This window comes from Lampris incognitus, chromosome 7 (genome assembly GCF_029633865.1).
Source record: "Lampris incognitus isolate fLamInc1 chromosome 7, fLamInc1.hap2, whole genome shotgun sequence".
Classification (NCBI taxonomy): domain Eukaryota; kingdom Metazoa; phylum Chordata; class Actinopteri; order Lampriformes; family Lampridae; genus Lampris; species Lampris incognitus.
This window is the reverse complement of record NC_079217.1, coordinates 67358898-67374713: the sequence shown is the minus strand read 5'-3', so window position 1 is coordinate 67374713 and position 15816 is coordinate 67358898. Positions and strand designations below refer to the sequence as shown.

The 15816-nt window shown below is 45.5% G+C and overlaps 1 protein-coding gene across 4 annotated transcripts in view; it reads right to left on the bottom strand.

Annotated features, from left to right (window-relative positions):
- Positions 1–15816, bottom strand: part of eif4h (eukaryotic translation initiation factor 4h) — a 63778-nt gene that overhangs the window by 31034 nt on the left and 16928 nt on the right. For all 4 annotated transcript variants that reach the window (XM_056283405.1, XM_056283406.1, XM_056283407.1 and 1 more), the window contains exons 2-3: positions 1128–1315; positions 733–797 (exon numbers count right to left, since the gene is read on the bottom strand). In XM_056283405.1, the coding sequence (XP_056139380.1) occupies positions 733–797; positions 1128–1315 (253 nt within the window). The remainder of the gene's footprint in view (positions 1–732; positions 798–1127; positions 1316–15816) is intronic.

Sequence of the window (15816 nt, the reverse complement as noted above, 5' to 3'; positions counted from 1 at the left end):
GTCTTCAGTGAAACCGCCAACATCTCGGGGGGCGGACCAGGCGACCAAAATGGCTGCGCTGAATGGGTATGGGGGTGGGGGCAGGGGCAGAGGACAGAGTCGGAGCCGTGGCAGGGGCCGAGGCTGGGCCAGGGGCCTGAGAAGGGGGGCGTCCACGCCATGAGGGCAGGGCCAGTTCGACCGGCCCACCCAGGTCCAAATAGGCAGGCTTGAGATGGTCCACCGAGACCCGCTCCGGCTTGCCCCCCATGTCCACCACAATATATTATTAAATATTATTATCCATAATAATAATAATTTATTATTATTATTATTAATAATAATAATTTTGTATAATCAATAATATTAATAATTATTGAATAATAATAATAATAATAATCTAATATGATTAACAATAATAATTGAGTAATTATAACAATTTAATATTATTAACATTATTAAATATTACTTTATATCAAATATTGAAGAATCAGAGAAAGTTTACTAACAAAGCTATTTGACAAACTGCCGCTGATTTAAAACACAGAGCTTTGCTGAAATCTTTTCAGTGATGAAATCGGCACTACATGGTGAAAATACTACAAAGTAGTTCACACTGCTCTAACAGTTGTCACAGTGTTCGGAAACTACAAAAACAAAAAACAAAAAAACAAAACAAAACAGTCATGATACTGCTACAATACCCAGAAACTGCTAGCAGAGCTACAATACTCATGTTTAAGAGGTACTCACAGCACCGTCGTAAGTCAAAGCTTCCTTTAGGGATTCCAAGTCATCAAACTCTACATAACAAAAACCTGAAAGAAAATCACAAACAAATGGTTAAATTGCAGTTCACCTCATCAAGGACCAGAATAAGCCCAAAGGAAGCATGTAGAATGTGAGGCTGACATGAGTCCTCTCTTTTGGTCAGAACAGAAAAATAAATCAGGGACTAGAGAAAGTGTGAGAGAATGAATGAATGTTCTTCCAGTACACTCATCTGAAGGACATTGTACTTCGTGACTGGCTGGTGGTGACATCACAACACCATAACCAACACTGGCAGAGAGATGTGTAATGAAGAAATGACAGCTATATTTAGTACATGTTCCTCGTCCAAATGTGTGCTCTGTGTACTGTTTGACCTTTGAACTTGTCTGTTTCTTTGTCTCTGACGAGGCGAACACTGCGGACACTGAGATCCTTGAAGATAGCGTCAATGTCTCCTTGGACGGTGATGAAGGGCAGGTTGCCCACATAAGCTGTGTACGGTGGCTCTGTCGGCAGCTCCTTCTGCTTCCGGGGCCCGCCAGGCCCGCCACCACCACGCGGTCTGAAAACACAAAGCATTATGGGATCAGCAGGGAACAAATTCATTCAAGAAATCAGCGGTGCTCATCCTGCTCTACAGTGCCACACCGAAAACCTTCCCTACAGCCGCCGGTCCTTTCTATGTATAGGATTATCATCTTGTTTGTAGTCCCAGAAAATCAGTATGAAAAAGGTCTATTTCTCAGTCCCTCCTATATCCAACTGTTGATATCCCAACATTGTTCAACTGGAATATTGACTGTCTGTCCAACACAACCACATCACATTCAAATGGACACAACAGTGAGAAAAGTCACAGATTCTACCTGTAACTATTTAGCTCCCAGTTACTGCTTCCAATAACAAACAGCTTTTATGAATAATGTATAACTGGTAACAGAAACAAGCAGAAATGCCCTGATCTGTTCAGGATGCTGATTCTAATCTTAACTGACACCACACTGAAGTTATGAGTAGAAGACAAGTAGAAGTTTTAACTCTAGAATTTTAATGAAAGGTCTTTCACCATTGTCACTTTGTGTTGCACAAAGAAAACAGATTGTATAATTTCAGTCAAGATGACGTAAAAGTTGACATGAAAAGATGACAAGTCAAGATGACATAAAAAAAAAGGGGGGGAGCAGAGGTTGCACTCCAATTATTGGGGCATCACACTGCTCAGCCTCCCAGGGAAAGTCTACTCTAGGGTGCTGGAAAGGAGGCTCCAACTGATTGTTGAACCTCGGATCCAGGATGAACAATGCGGATTCCATCCTGGCCGTGGAACAACGGACCAACTCTTTACCCTTGCAGAAGTGCTGAGGGGGGCATGGGAGTTTGACCAGCCACTCTACATGGGTTTTGTGGACTTGGAGAAGGCTTACGGCTATGTACCCCAGGGCACTCTGTGGGGGGTACTGCGGGAGTATGGGGTACCGGGGCAGTTGCTACAAGCCACCCGGTCTTTGTATAACCAAAGTGAGAGCTATGTCTGCATTCTCGGCATAAAGTCAAACACGTTCTCGGTGGGCGTCGGACTCCGCCAACGTTGTCCCTTGTCTCCGATTGTGTTTGTGATATTCATGGACAGGATCTCAAGGCGCAGCCAAGGTGAGGAATGTGTCCATTTTGGGAACCTCAGAATTGCATCTCTGCTCTTCGCAGATGACGTGGTTTTGTTGGTTTCATCAGAATGCGACCTCCAGCGTGCACTGGGGTGGTTTGCAGCTGAGTGTGAAATGGCTGGGTTGAGAGTCAGCACCTCCAAGTCTGAGGCCATGGTTCTCTACCGGAATATGGTGGATTGCTCCCTTTGGGTTGGGGATGAGTTGTTGCCTCAAGTGAAGGAGTTCAAGTATCTCTGGGTCTTTTCACGAGTGAGGGTAGGATGGAGCGGGAGATCAACAGGCAGATTGGTGCAGCATCAGCAGTAACGTGGACGATGTACCGGACCGTTGTGGTGAAGAGGGAGCTGAGCTGGGAGGCAAAGCTCTCAATTTACCAGTCAGTCTTCGTTCCAACCCTCACCTATGGTCATGAGCTTTGGGTAGTGACTGAAGACATCACTTGGATTTTTCTTTTTAAAATTTTTTTTTTTACTTTGATATACTTTATTAATCCCCGCGGGGAAATTCTCTGCATTTAACCCATCCTGGGCAGTGGGCAGCCACTGCGCAACACCCGGGGACCAACTCCAGTTCATCTTGCCATGCCTCGGTCAGGGCCACAGACAGCAGTATTAACCCTAACATGCATGTCTTTTTGATGGATGTGTGATGAAACGTATCTGTCAATAAACGTCATGTCCAGATGAAGTGATTCAACTTTCCGTGATAGTGTTAAATAGATGAAAGCGTTTACAAGCATGAAGATTCAAGTTTTTTTCATGGGTTAGTGTGGTAGTATGTTGCAAGGAAAAATAATGGCATTTTGTTTTCCATCTTCATCAGAGCAGTCAAATGAGAATTTAGTGAACTGTCAGGTATTTGTAGAGGAAGCTATCATATCTTGATGCATGCTCAATAATCCTGGTAAGACAATCAAAGAAAGGTGAATTAGTTCATCTGGACACAACGTTTATTTACAGATACATTTCATCATCATCTAAGTGAGCTCTTCAGTCTCACCTGACTGCAGGTGTCCCCACCCTTATAAACAACACAGTGGTATAACGACCCAAACCAACGACCAGTTTCATATGCAAATATGGGTGTGACCATTAGTTAGAGTTACAATGGTCATGTGTACTATTCACAGGGGGTTGGGGAATAGTTGTAATTACAGCATTGTAAGATGGTGGGTGACAGATGTACTTGTAGGCCCCTCCCTCAGTTCAGGGATGGTAGTTCCCTCTTAACATAGGTGGCCTCTTGATTCCCCATTCAAATCAGCATTCCTCCCTATCAAAGATGTGCACATCCTCATCCCTGAAAGAGTGGCCACTGGCCTGTAGATGGGTATAGAATGTGGAGTCCTGGCCTGACATGTGAAGAGCTAACACGTTTGAACGATCAGTTTCATATGCAAATAGGCGTGACCATTAACTACAGTTTCAATGGCCAATGTATACTAAAGAAGATATATATGTGTGTGTAATAAAGGATTTGGGAATGTTTTCAATCATAGCATTGTAAGATTGTGATTGTGACAGATGTACAGGGAGGAACGCTGGTTTGAATGGGGAGTCAAAGAGGCCATCTATGTGAAGAGTGAATGAACATTCCTGGACCGAGGGGGGGGGGCATTTATTGAACATACAAGAGTGGAGGAAAGTGCACACAGGCAGACTATATCTTATGTAGAAGGCGTGATCTGAAAGGGATTGGAGACTGCAAGGTGGTGACAGGGGAGTGGCAGAGCGCAAATGGAGAAAAGGCAAACTCCCAGAGGACCTTCTCAACTTCTCTTCTTTCCACTTTCTCCTCCTCCCTTTCTGCTAAGGCAGCCTTCTATCGCTCTAAAATCCTATCCTCTGCCTCTAATCCTAAGAAACTCTTTGAAACCTTCTCTACAGTTCTTCGACCCCCACCTCCTCCTCCTATGTCCTCCCTTCTCCCTGATGATTTCGCTAACTTCTTTGACAAGAAGGTAAACAACATCAGATCCTCCTTTTCTCACCACCCGGTTAGTGCTGCTTGCACTATCCCACCCTCTGCACACTCCCTCAACCTCTTCACGTCCCACCCTATCCCACCTCGCTCCCCTCTACCCCGACTAGGTCCTAAACCTCATCACATCCAGTCGCCCCACCACATGCTCCCTTGACCTGATCCCCTGCCCTCTTCTTCAGTCTATAGCACCTGAACTCCTTCCCTTTCTAATCCACCTCATCAACACCTCCCCCCAGGCAGGATGCTTTCCATCTGCCTTCAAGACTGCTTGAGTCACCCCCCTTCTCAAGAAACCCTCACTTAACCCCTCTGACGTCAAAAACTACAGACCGGTTTCCCTTCTACCCTTTCTATCCAAAACTTTCGAACGTGCTGTCTTTAACCAACTTTCTTTGTACCTCCACCAGAACAACCTCCTGGACACCAACCAGTCTGGGTTCAGGGTGGGTCACTAGACAGAGACAGCCCTCCTTGCAGTGACAGAATCGCTGCACTCTGCAAAGAAAACTCTGTCTCCTCTGTCCTGATACTCCTGGACCTGTCAGCTGCGTTCGACACAGTGAACCACCAGATCCTCCTCTCTACCCTCAAGGGGCTGGGTGTCACAGGCTCTGCACTCAATGTTTGCATCCTACCTGACCGGTCGCTCCTACCAGGTGACATGGAGGGGATCTGGGTCGGAGCCTCACAGACTGACTACAGGCATTCCGAAGGGTTCGGTTCTGGGTCCTCTCCTTTTCTCTCTGTAGACGACATCCCTGGGTTCTGTTATTCACTTGCATGACTTCTCTCACCATTGTTATGCCGATGACACCCAGCTGATCTTGTCCTTTCCTCCCTCTGACACACAAGTAGAGACACACATTGCTGCGTGCTTGACTGACATCTTGGAGTGGATGGCGACACACCACCTGAAGCTCAATCTGGACAAGACAGAGCTGATGTTCCTCCTGGGGAAAGGTTGCCCGCACCGAGACCTGGCCATCACCACTGACAACACCGTGGTGACAGCAACTCGGATTGTGAGGAATATGGGTGTGATCCTGGACGACCAACTGTTGTTTGCTGCAAACGTTGCATCGGTTGCTCGCTCCTGCAGATTTCTCCTCTGTAACATCAGGAGGATTCACCCATTCCTCACCGACAAGACAACACAGGTGCTCATCCAGGCTCTGGTCTTCTCTCGGCTGGACTACGGCAACTCCCTCCTTGCTGGTGCCCCGGCGTCAGCCATCAGACCTCTGGAGCTTGTTCAGAAAGCTGCAGCTCGTCTGGTGTTCAACCGCCCTAAGTTCTCCCAACCAACTCCCCTTCTCATGTCCCTACACTGGCTCCCAGTAGCTGCTCGCATCCAGTTTAAGGCTCTGGTGCTAGCCTACAGGGCAGTGAAAGGAACAGCTCCTTCCTATCTCCAGGCCATGGTCAAGCCCTACACCCCCGCCCGACCACTTCGCTCTGCTGCCTCAGGACGCCTGGTTGCCCCGTTGCTCAGAGGCCCCTGATGCTGATCAACCCGGTCCCGGCTCTTTTCTGTCCTGGCCCCACAGTGGTGGAATGAACTCCCCACTGATGTCAGGACAACGGAGTCGCCGCCCATCTTTCGGCGCAGGTTGAAAACTCACCTCTTCAAGAATTACTACCCTGTTACTTGTTCTTAGCACTTATTGTATTCACTCATAAAAAAAACAACTCTTTCTTGCGCTTTTACTTTAGCACTGGTTTTGCTCTTAGATGCTTGTTTAGATGCACTTATGACCTCTGATGACTAGTAGTTCTCCTGATTTTCTACGTTAAATGCACTTATTGTAAGTCGCTTTGGATAAAAGCATCGGCTAAATGACCGTAATGTAATGTAAAAAATGTAATGAGAACGTAGCTAGGCAGCATCGGATGGTCGTCTGTAGGATGACCTTGGAGACCAAGAAGAGGAAGCGAGTGAAGGCAGAGCCAAGGATCGAATGGTGGAAGTTGAAGAAGGAAGACTGCTGTGTGGAGTTCAGGGAGTAGTTAAGAAAGACACTGGGTGGTACTGAAAGTGCACAGGTGAGACCAGACGCAACTGGGGTTGCTCCGTCTAGACCGTGTCTTATTTTATGTCTTCTTATGGTTTCAGGGTCCGAAATTAACTTTTTTGCTTACCGGCCAAGGAGACTGGTGGATGAAAAAAATCTACTGGCCAAGCATATTTTTTACTGGCCAAAATAACTAGTAGCCTTTTTTGTGCCATACATACGTTTTCAGTACATATCAATGAGAGAATAAGGTATTGTGTTGAATAAAGGCTTTTAAAAATGTGACAAGAAGCAAAAATATTTTTACGTAAAATTAGTCAGTGGTTAAAAGATAAAATTTTACAAGTATTACTTCATGTTTTATTTGCAGTATTATTATAACTACTCGAGTGCTCCACATGCCCATCCCTAGTCCCAGACTACTTCTCAATCTACAGGAGCCACTCTCTTTGCACCGTCCATGAAGTCTGGCCTCCTGCTCCTGACAGAGTCTTGGTGCCACAGATCAACAGCACTGGTTGGATCATACTGCCTGATCTCGGAAGATGACAGTTGCACCATCAGTAGATCCCAGAGTGTGTCTGAGTTGAGGTTGAACTGCCAGTCAGTTTTTTTTTCTATAAATTTATTTCTGATTTTTCCCCTTTTCTCCCAATTTAGTGGCCAATCGATCCCTATTTTAGTTCAAACAACCACCCCCGTACTGCATGCGTTTGCCAACTGCATCTCTCCGGCCAGCAGTCTCGAAGGAGACGCCTCGCCACTCTTGTGACGAGGCAAATCCAGGCCGATCCACTGCTTTTTCCGACACACACAGAGACGCATTCATGTGACAAACACAAGCCGAATCCGACCCCCTCCCGAAGACGGCGCTGCCAATTATTGCTGCTTCACCGAGTCCGGACATAGTCGGATCCCACGAGACCGGGGCGCGAACCCCGGTCCCCAGTGGGCAACTGCATCGACACAAAGCCAATGCCTAGACCGCTACACCACCGCGGACCCTAGGACCCTCAGTCAGTTTTAACCTGTTTCGTGGTGTTGAGGCAAGCACACAGCTAACGTTAGTGCAAGCTAGGTGTCACATACTAGTGCTAGCTGGCTAACGTTAGCTACAGCCAGCACCTTGTTTACGCTGTATAAGGATATTTTGAGATGACAACTAAATTCAATTACTCGCACATCCATTCAAAGTCAGAGAGTGGTCTGGCCTTCTTGCCAACGGCATGCACAATCCTAAACATGTTCTGCATTTTCATGCTGGTCTGCTCGGACATGGCTATTAGCGCCTTTACGGAGGATGTTGCAACAAGAGGCTCTTGACTGAGCCCGAGAGGCATTCATACAGGTAAAGTGACATCTGGAAGTCTCATGTTCCTTGATGTTTTCTACCTTCATTATCTTGTTACCGACGACAAATGAATTGCTGCGGTTTTTGGCATACTGGCGACAGACGGAGCAACTCATTATCACGGTCTGTGCATTATACTCCAGCCAGCCTCTCGCAGCTCCTTTATCGTCATACCTTCACTTTCTACTAAACTTTCTTATTTTTCGGTTTGGTGGTGATGGTGGCTTCTTCCTCCTCTTCGGGGCATCATTGTCTTTTTGATGGTGGTTTTGTGCCTTCTAAATATCGCCACATAATTGGTGTTACTCGCTAACGTTAGTTAAAAGAATAGAGTAGGCTAGTACCAAGTTAGACGGGTGCTGCTGTCGTTGTTCTTCTAGTGTGTGCGTAATGTTACCCGCCAGTAGCATCTAGCAACATTCTAATGCACTTTGACTGGTTAGTTTCTGTTATTGATGTTGCTATGTTATTGCTGTTGCTAAGGAGAGAGAGCGTGAGAGATGGGGGGAGGGTTAAGTGGTTGGATTTCACTTTTTTTGTTACTCACCATGTGGCAGGTAGGCTTCTGAGATTAGCTCGCCAATCAGAAAATCTACTCACATTTGGCGTGTCGCGAGTGTTAATTTCGGACTCTGGTTTTACCGAATTTATCTTTAATATCATCGCATATGATCGTGATACCCTTTCAAAAGATTACAAATCAGTTTCCTGGGACCGCAACAGGGTTACCAGCAGAGATTCCCTGAAGCGTCAGCCAGAGGAATGAAGACTGTTTACTTTTGAAAGATTACACAGGGATCAGGAGAAGGGCCAAAAAACATCAAGGAAAACAAGCTGGGGTCAGAAACAGGCTGAGGAGCCAGGCAAACCGCCCACCCTTGCCGAGCATCCTACTCACAAATGTTCAATCATTAGAGAATAAGCTGGATGACATCAGAGCGAGGATACAATTCCAACGGGACATTAGAGACTGTAACATCCTGTGTTTCACCAAATCCTAGTTGACCCCCACCGTACCGGACCACACAGTTACACCAGCTGAACACTTCTCCACTGTCCTTATGGATAGAACAGAGGAGTCCGGCAAATCCAAAGGTGCGGGAGTCTGCTTCATGACAAACACCAAGTGGTTTTGACCCAAGGAACGTTACCGTTCTCTCTCGGTCCTGCTCTCCCCACCTGGAGCATCTAACCATCATGTGCCGTTCATTCTGACTGCCCCGCGAGTTTACATCAGTAATCATCACAGCGGTCTATATTCCACCACAAGCCAACACTGACACTGCCGTATCCGAGCTGCAGGAGGTGATAAACAAACAACAACAACACTATCTGGGGGCTACTTTCATAGTGGTCGGCGACTTTAACAAAGCAAATCTTACCTGGGGCATGCCAGAATTTAAACAACATATTCACTTCCCCACGAGAGGAAGAAATACACTGGATCACTGCTACACGCAGTTTATGGACAGCTATAAAGCCATCTCCCTGCCAGCCTTTCGGCAAGTCAGACCATGCCGCTATCCTCCTCCTACCAAAATACAAACAAAAAATCCTAAGGCAATCCCTGGTGACGAAAGAGGTGAAGCACTGGGCTGATCAGTCGGAAGCCATGTTGCAGGACGCTCTTGAGAACGCTGATTGGGAGATGTTCCGCACGACCTCAGCTAACGTCAGTGAGTTTATGGAAGTAGCAGTGAGTTAGATCTCTGTGCTAACAAATGCTATCATTCCGACTGTCAAGATTAAGATCTTCCTGAACAGAAAACCAAGGGTTGATAGAGCGGTTCGATAGGCATTAACAGCTCGCACCATCGCCTACAATGCAGGGATGACTTCTGGTGACTTGACTGATTACAAATCAGCATCTTTGGAGTCATTCGACCCACTCCAGTTTGCCTATAAAAACAACAGGTGCAGAGACAATGCCATCTCCAACCTCTTGCACACCACCTTAACCCACCTAGATGGGGGAGAGGGAACTACGTATGTGTGTTGTTCACTGACTACAGTTCAGCATTTAATACTATAGTCCCCCTTAATCTGGTCACGAAGATGAGGTCGTTAGGAATCAACACCCCGTTGTGCAATTGGGTGTACAACTTTCTCACTGACTGGCCCCAGGTGGTTAGGGCAAGCACCTGTGTTGGTGCTCCTCAGAGTTGTGTGCCCTCTGCTGTACAACATCTACACACATGACTACAAAGCCACGGACAGTTCCACCTCCATCATCAAATGTGCAGAGACACAGCGGTAATAGGCCTGATTTCCAACAACAACGAAGAGGCCTATCCGAAATAAGTAGATGACCTGGCACAATGGTGCCAGTTCAACAACCTGACCCTGAACATCAGCAAGACCAAAGAAATGGTGCTGGACTTCAGGAGACAGCAGGGGAAAGGATACAACCCACTAAAGATCAACGGGGAACCTGTGGAGAGGGTCTCCAGCAGGGGTGGAAATTAACTTTTTTGTCCACATGCCACTGTGGCTGGTGGATTCCAAAATCTACCAGCCACTCAATTTTTTTACCAGCCCCTTTCTTGTTTTAACCGGCAGTGTGTAACTGCATGTGATAAATAATAAAACAAGATCTACAATATTCAAGCAATAGGCTATTTTAAATATTTAAACTCTTAAAATACTATTTTCAAAATCTAGTTTACTCTTCTATGGTTTTCAAAATTGTGTACACTACCTTTAAAACATTTAACATATTTGTCAAAAAATAACCAGCGTATCAGTGCCACCAAAATTCCCTTTATTATTACATAAACCAAGACTGTAACAAGTAGAAGGAATTGTGTCAGTATGGGTCTTCAACACTTCATCTAACGTTAGTAAATGACGATTTACTTGCTAACTACACGTAACGTTAGCTAGCTAATGACATTACATGACAGCTATATTCTGATCTTAATTCAACACTTAATCTAACGTTAGTGAACAGATTTTTAAAAAATTACGATTTACTTGCATTGCCACACGTAATCTGTAAATGGCCTTCCTTTTATGGCGATGGCGTGGGCATTTCTAAACAGTAGGCTCATCTTCTCCAACTGGGAGGTGTTCATGGCAGCGGTATCCTGCGGGGTCGATTCTCCCTGTACTATCTTTATTACATGGATGTGGCATTTGGATGATTCATGGTCTTTTATGGCTTCCAATTTTAGGTTTTTAGTCCCAATAATGAAACTGTTAGCTTTCTTGTTGGCATCCAAAGCGTGTTGACAACATACCGAACAGAACATTGTCTGGCTTGTCTCCTCGTAAACTAACCGATCACGGGACTCTCTGTCTCCGTTGTCAGTTATTCTCCACTTCTCATTAAAAAAAAAAGTTTTCATTTCGTCTTCGCCTCTTTAACCTGTGTCTCCCCTGGGATGTTTTCTCTGCAGACCTCTTAACCACTGCGATGTAACACCATATTGTGTTTTCTGGCTCTCTCCTCGTATTCAAAAGTGTCTGTGTGAATTAGCAGACTCACAAGACAAGCGTCCCTATACTCTGCCTCTGATTGGCTAACCAACGATGGCAACAAGTACTAGCCAATCAGAGGCAGAGTAGGGCGGGTCATAGGGGGGGAAATAAGGCAGATTCGCGATTCAGTACGTCACAAATTGCTACTTTTCTTTACCCACCACCGTGGCTGGTAGGTTGAGCAAATTCACCCGCCAATACGCAAATCCACCCGCATTTGGCGTGCAGCTGGTGCTAATTTCCATCCCTGATCTCCAACTTGAAATACCTCGGTGTACACATCGCTGAGGACCTCACCTGGACTCTTCACACCCAGCACAATCTAAAGAAGTCCAGACAGAGGCTCTACTTCCTCCGAAGGCTGAGGAAATTCAAGGTCTCACCCTCCATCCTGAAGACATTCTATTCCTCGGTTGTGGAGAGCATCCTACCAGGTTGCATCACCGCCTGGTATGGAAACTGTTCTGCCTGTGACCAAGTTGACCAGCAGAGTGGTGCGTTCCAGAACACACCCCCCCCCATCCTGCATGACACTTACACCAAAAGGGTGAGGACGAGAGCCACGAAGATCACGAGCAACACTTCTCACCCTAACAATGGACTGTTCAGACAATTGGGGTCTGGTAGACGCCTCTGTAGTCTTAGGGCCAAAACAGAGAGACTAAAGAGAAGTTTCTATCCACAGGCCATATGATATCTCAACATATGACCTTTCACATACTTGAAACAGCTAGGTATTTATTTTTTGTTTGCTTTATTTTGACTTAAGAATGAACTGATCTTTTGTCTGTTATCTTTATATACTAGGCCTATGTCTTTTTTTCACACAGTGACAGACTGAGTACCCGCTTTCATTTCACTGCATGTTTTACTCTGTGTTTCTGTGCATGTGACAAATAAAGTACTTGAACTTGATCTTGAAGAGTTGCCGGATGGCTGGGCAACCACTGCAGAAATAGTGAGGGAGAAGCTAGGAAGATACTTGGTGTGTCATCAGGACAGGGGAAGGAAGACAAGGAGACCTGGTGGTGGAATGAGGAAGTACAGCAAAGCATAGAGGAAGAGGTTGGCAAAGAAGAAGTGGGATAGTCTGAGAGATGAAGAAAGTAGACAGGAGTACAAGGTGATGCAGTATAAAGTGAAGACAGAGGTGGCAAAGGCAAAGGAACAGGCGTATGGTGAGTTGCATGAGGTCAGAAACTAAGAAAGGAGAAAAGCACTTGTATCGATTGGCTAGACAGAGGGACCGAGCAGCAAGGTTAGGGTGATGAAGGATTGAAATGGAAATGTGCTGACAAGCATGGAGAATGTGTTGAGGAAGTGAGGGCAGCTATGAAGAGGATGAAGAGTGGAAAGGCAGCTGGTCCTGACGACATACCTGTGGAGGCATGGAGGTGTTTAAGAGAGATGGCAGTGGAGTTTTAACGATTGTTTAACACAATCTTGGAAAGTGAGAGGATTCCTGGGGAGTGGAGAAGAAGTATACTGGTACCGATTTTCAAGAATAGGGGTGATGTGCAGAGCTGGAGTAACCACAGAGGTAGAGCATCAACTTCAAATCTACCACAAAGAGAGCTACTACAGGTGCAGCTAGAAGGGACTGCACAATCCCACTCAGGAGAACTGCATTTAGTCAGGTCGTCTTCTCCTTTGGCACATCGCATCAATGGAACTCACTACCACAATCCATTAAGAGGCCCCATCCTGTTATTCATTTGAGTGTAATGTCAACGCACCTTTAACATGTTGTGTAACTGTAATGTACATTAGCTGTGTTGTGTCTGCTTTTTTATATACACTACCGTTCAAAAGTTTGGGATCACATTGAAATGTCCATATTTTTGAAGGAAAAGCACTGTACTGTTCAATGAAGATAACTTTAAACTAGTCTTAACTTTAAAGAAATACACTCTATACATTGCTAATGTGGTAAATGACTATTCTAGCTGCAAATGTCTGGTTTTTGGTGCAATATCTACATAGGTGTATAGAGGCCCATTTCAAGCAACTATCACTCCAGTGTTCTAATGGTACAATGTGTTTTCTCATTGGCTCAGAAGGCTAATTGATGATTAGAAAACCCTTGTGCAATCATGTTCACACATCCGAAAACAGTTTAGCTCGTTACAGAAGCTACAAAACTGACCTTCCTTTGAGCAGATTGAGTTTCTGGAGCATCACATTTGTGGGGTCAATTAAACGCTCAAAATGGCCAGAAAAAGAGAACTTTCCTCTGAAACTCGACAGTCTATTCTTGTTCTTAGAAATGAAGGCTATTCCATGCAAGAAATTGCTAAAAAATTGAAGATTTCCTACACCGGTGTGTACTACTCCCTTCAGAGGACAGCACAAACAGGCTCTAACCAGAGTAGAAAAAGAAGTGGGAGGCCGCGTTGCACAACTGAGCAAGAAGATAAGTACATTAGAGTCTCTAGTTTGAGAAACAGACGCCTCACAGGTCCCCAACTGGCATCTTCATTAAATAGTACCCGCAAAACACCAGTGTCAACATCTACAGTGAAGAGGCGGCTGCGGGATTCTGGGCTTCAGGGCAGAGTGGCAAAGAAAAAGCCATATCTGAGACTGACCAATAAAAGAAAAAGATTAAGATGGGCAAAAGAACACAGACATTGGACAGAGGAAGACTGGAAAGAAGTGTTGTGGACGGATGAATCCAAGTTTGAGGTGTTTGGATCACAAAGAAGAACGTTTGTGAGACGCAGAACAAATGAAAAGATGCTGGAAGAATGCCTGACGCCATCTGTTAAGCATGGTGGAGGTAATGTGATGGTCTGGGGTTGCTTTGGTGCTGGTAAGGTGGGAGATTTGTACAGGGTAAAAGGGATTCTGAATAAGGAAGGCTATCACTCCATTTTGCAACGCCATGCCATACCCAGTGGACAGCGCTTGATTGGAGCCAATTTCATCCTACAACAGGACAATGACCCTAAACACACCTCCAAATTGTGCAAGAACTATTTAGAGCAGAAGCAGGCAGCTGGTATTCTATCGGTAATGGAGTGGCCAGCGCAGTCACCAGATCTGAACCCCATTGAGCTGTTGTGGGAGCAGCTTGACCGTATGGTACGCAAGAAGTGCCCATCCAACCAATCCAACTTGTGGGAGCTGCTTCTGGAAGCGTGGGGTGCAATTTCTCCAGATTACCTCAACAAATTAACAGCTAGAATGCCAAAGGTCTGCAATGCTGTAATTGCTGCAAATGGAGGATTCTTTGACGAAAGCAAAGTTTGATGTAAAAAAAATCTTATTTCAAATACAAATCATTATTTCTAACCTTGTCAATGTCTTGACTCTATTTTCTATTCATTTCACAACATATGGTGGTGAATAAGTGTGACTTTTCATGGAAAACACAAAATTGTTTGGGTGATCCCAAACTTTTGAACGGTAGTGTATATTTTCTATATTTTCTTTTTTCTACATTATTTTTATATTCTGTATATATTTTCTTGTTTGTTTGCCTTTGTTGTTCTTGTATTGTATATTAATTATGTTGTACTTTTTTGTACTATTTACTCTATTATCCTAGGATGCCTAACAACATCAGGCAAAGGGACTGCCGATGGAAACTAGCCTCTTAGCTAACACGGGTACATTTACATTTGTTTCAAATGTTGATTAATGTACATTGTCCCTTCTCAAATAAACGTTTTTAAATAAATAAAGTTGATCAGCCACAGCATGAAGATAAGGGAAAGAGTAATAGAAGCTAGGTTAAGAGGAGAGGTGATGATCAGCGAGCAGCAATATGGTTTCATGCCACGAAAGACACCACAGATGTGATGTATGCTTTGAGAATGTAGATGGAGAAGTATAGGGGAGGTCAGAAGGAGTTACATTGTCTCTTTGTAGATTTAGAGAAAGCATATGACAGGGTGCCGAGAGAGGAGGTGTGGTACTGTATGAGAAAGTCAGGAAGAAGTATGTAGGAGTGGTGCACGACTCCGGCTTGGTCGTGCCTCCCTACAGACACAATTGGCCGTGTCTGCAGGTGAGAAGCCGGATGTGGGTGTGTCCTGGTTGCTGCATTAGCGCCTCCTCTGGTCAGTTGGGGCGCCTGTCCCTCCTACGTGCTACATCCCCCTGGCGAATCTCCTCACTGTCAGGAGAAAAGAAGCAGCAGGCGACTCCACATGTATCGGAGGAGGCACGTGGCAGTCTGCAGCCCTCCCCAGCTCGGCAGATGAGGTAAAGCAGCTACCAGGATGGCTTGGAAGAGTGGGGAACCCCCCCCCCAAAAAAAAGTGGTGCAGGATTTTCTTCAAGATGGCGGCGCGCTGGACGCAGTGGCTAATGCGGCTCCCTGTTCAGTGTTGTGTTTTCTTTGTTATTTATACGTTAGTTTTAAGTTTATTTAAAAGTGTAGGTCCTGCGCTCTTCTACAGCCGCCAGGAACTGTTAAACCTCAGAACGGATTACTCACTTCCCTCCACCATCACGGAAAATTTCCCCATCGATATTATCCGCTCACCGGTCTCGCAGTGGAAACGCTGCCCCCGTTGGCAACGTGAACAGAAGAGGGGGAAACGAGGCAGGCTACATGCTAAGC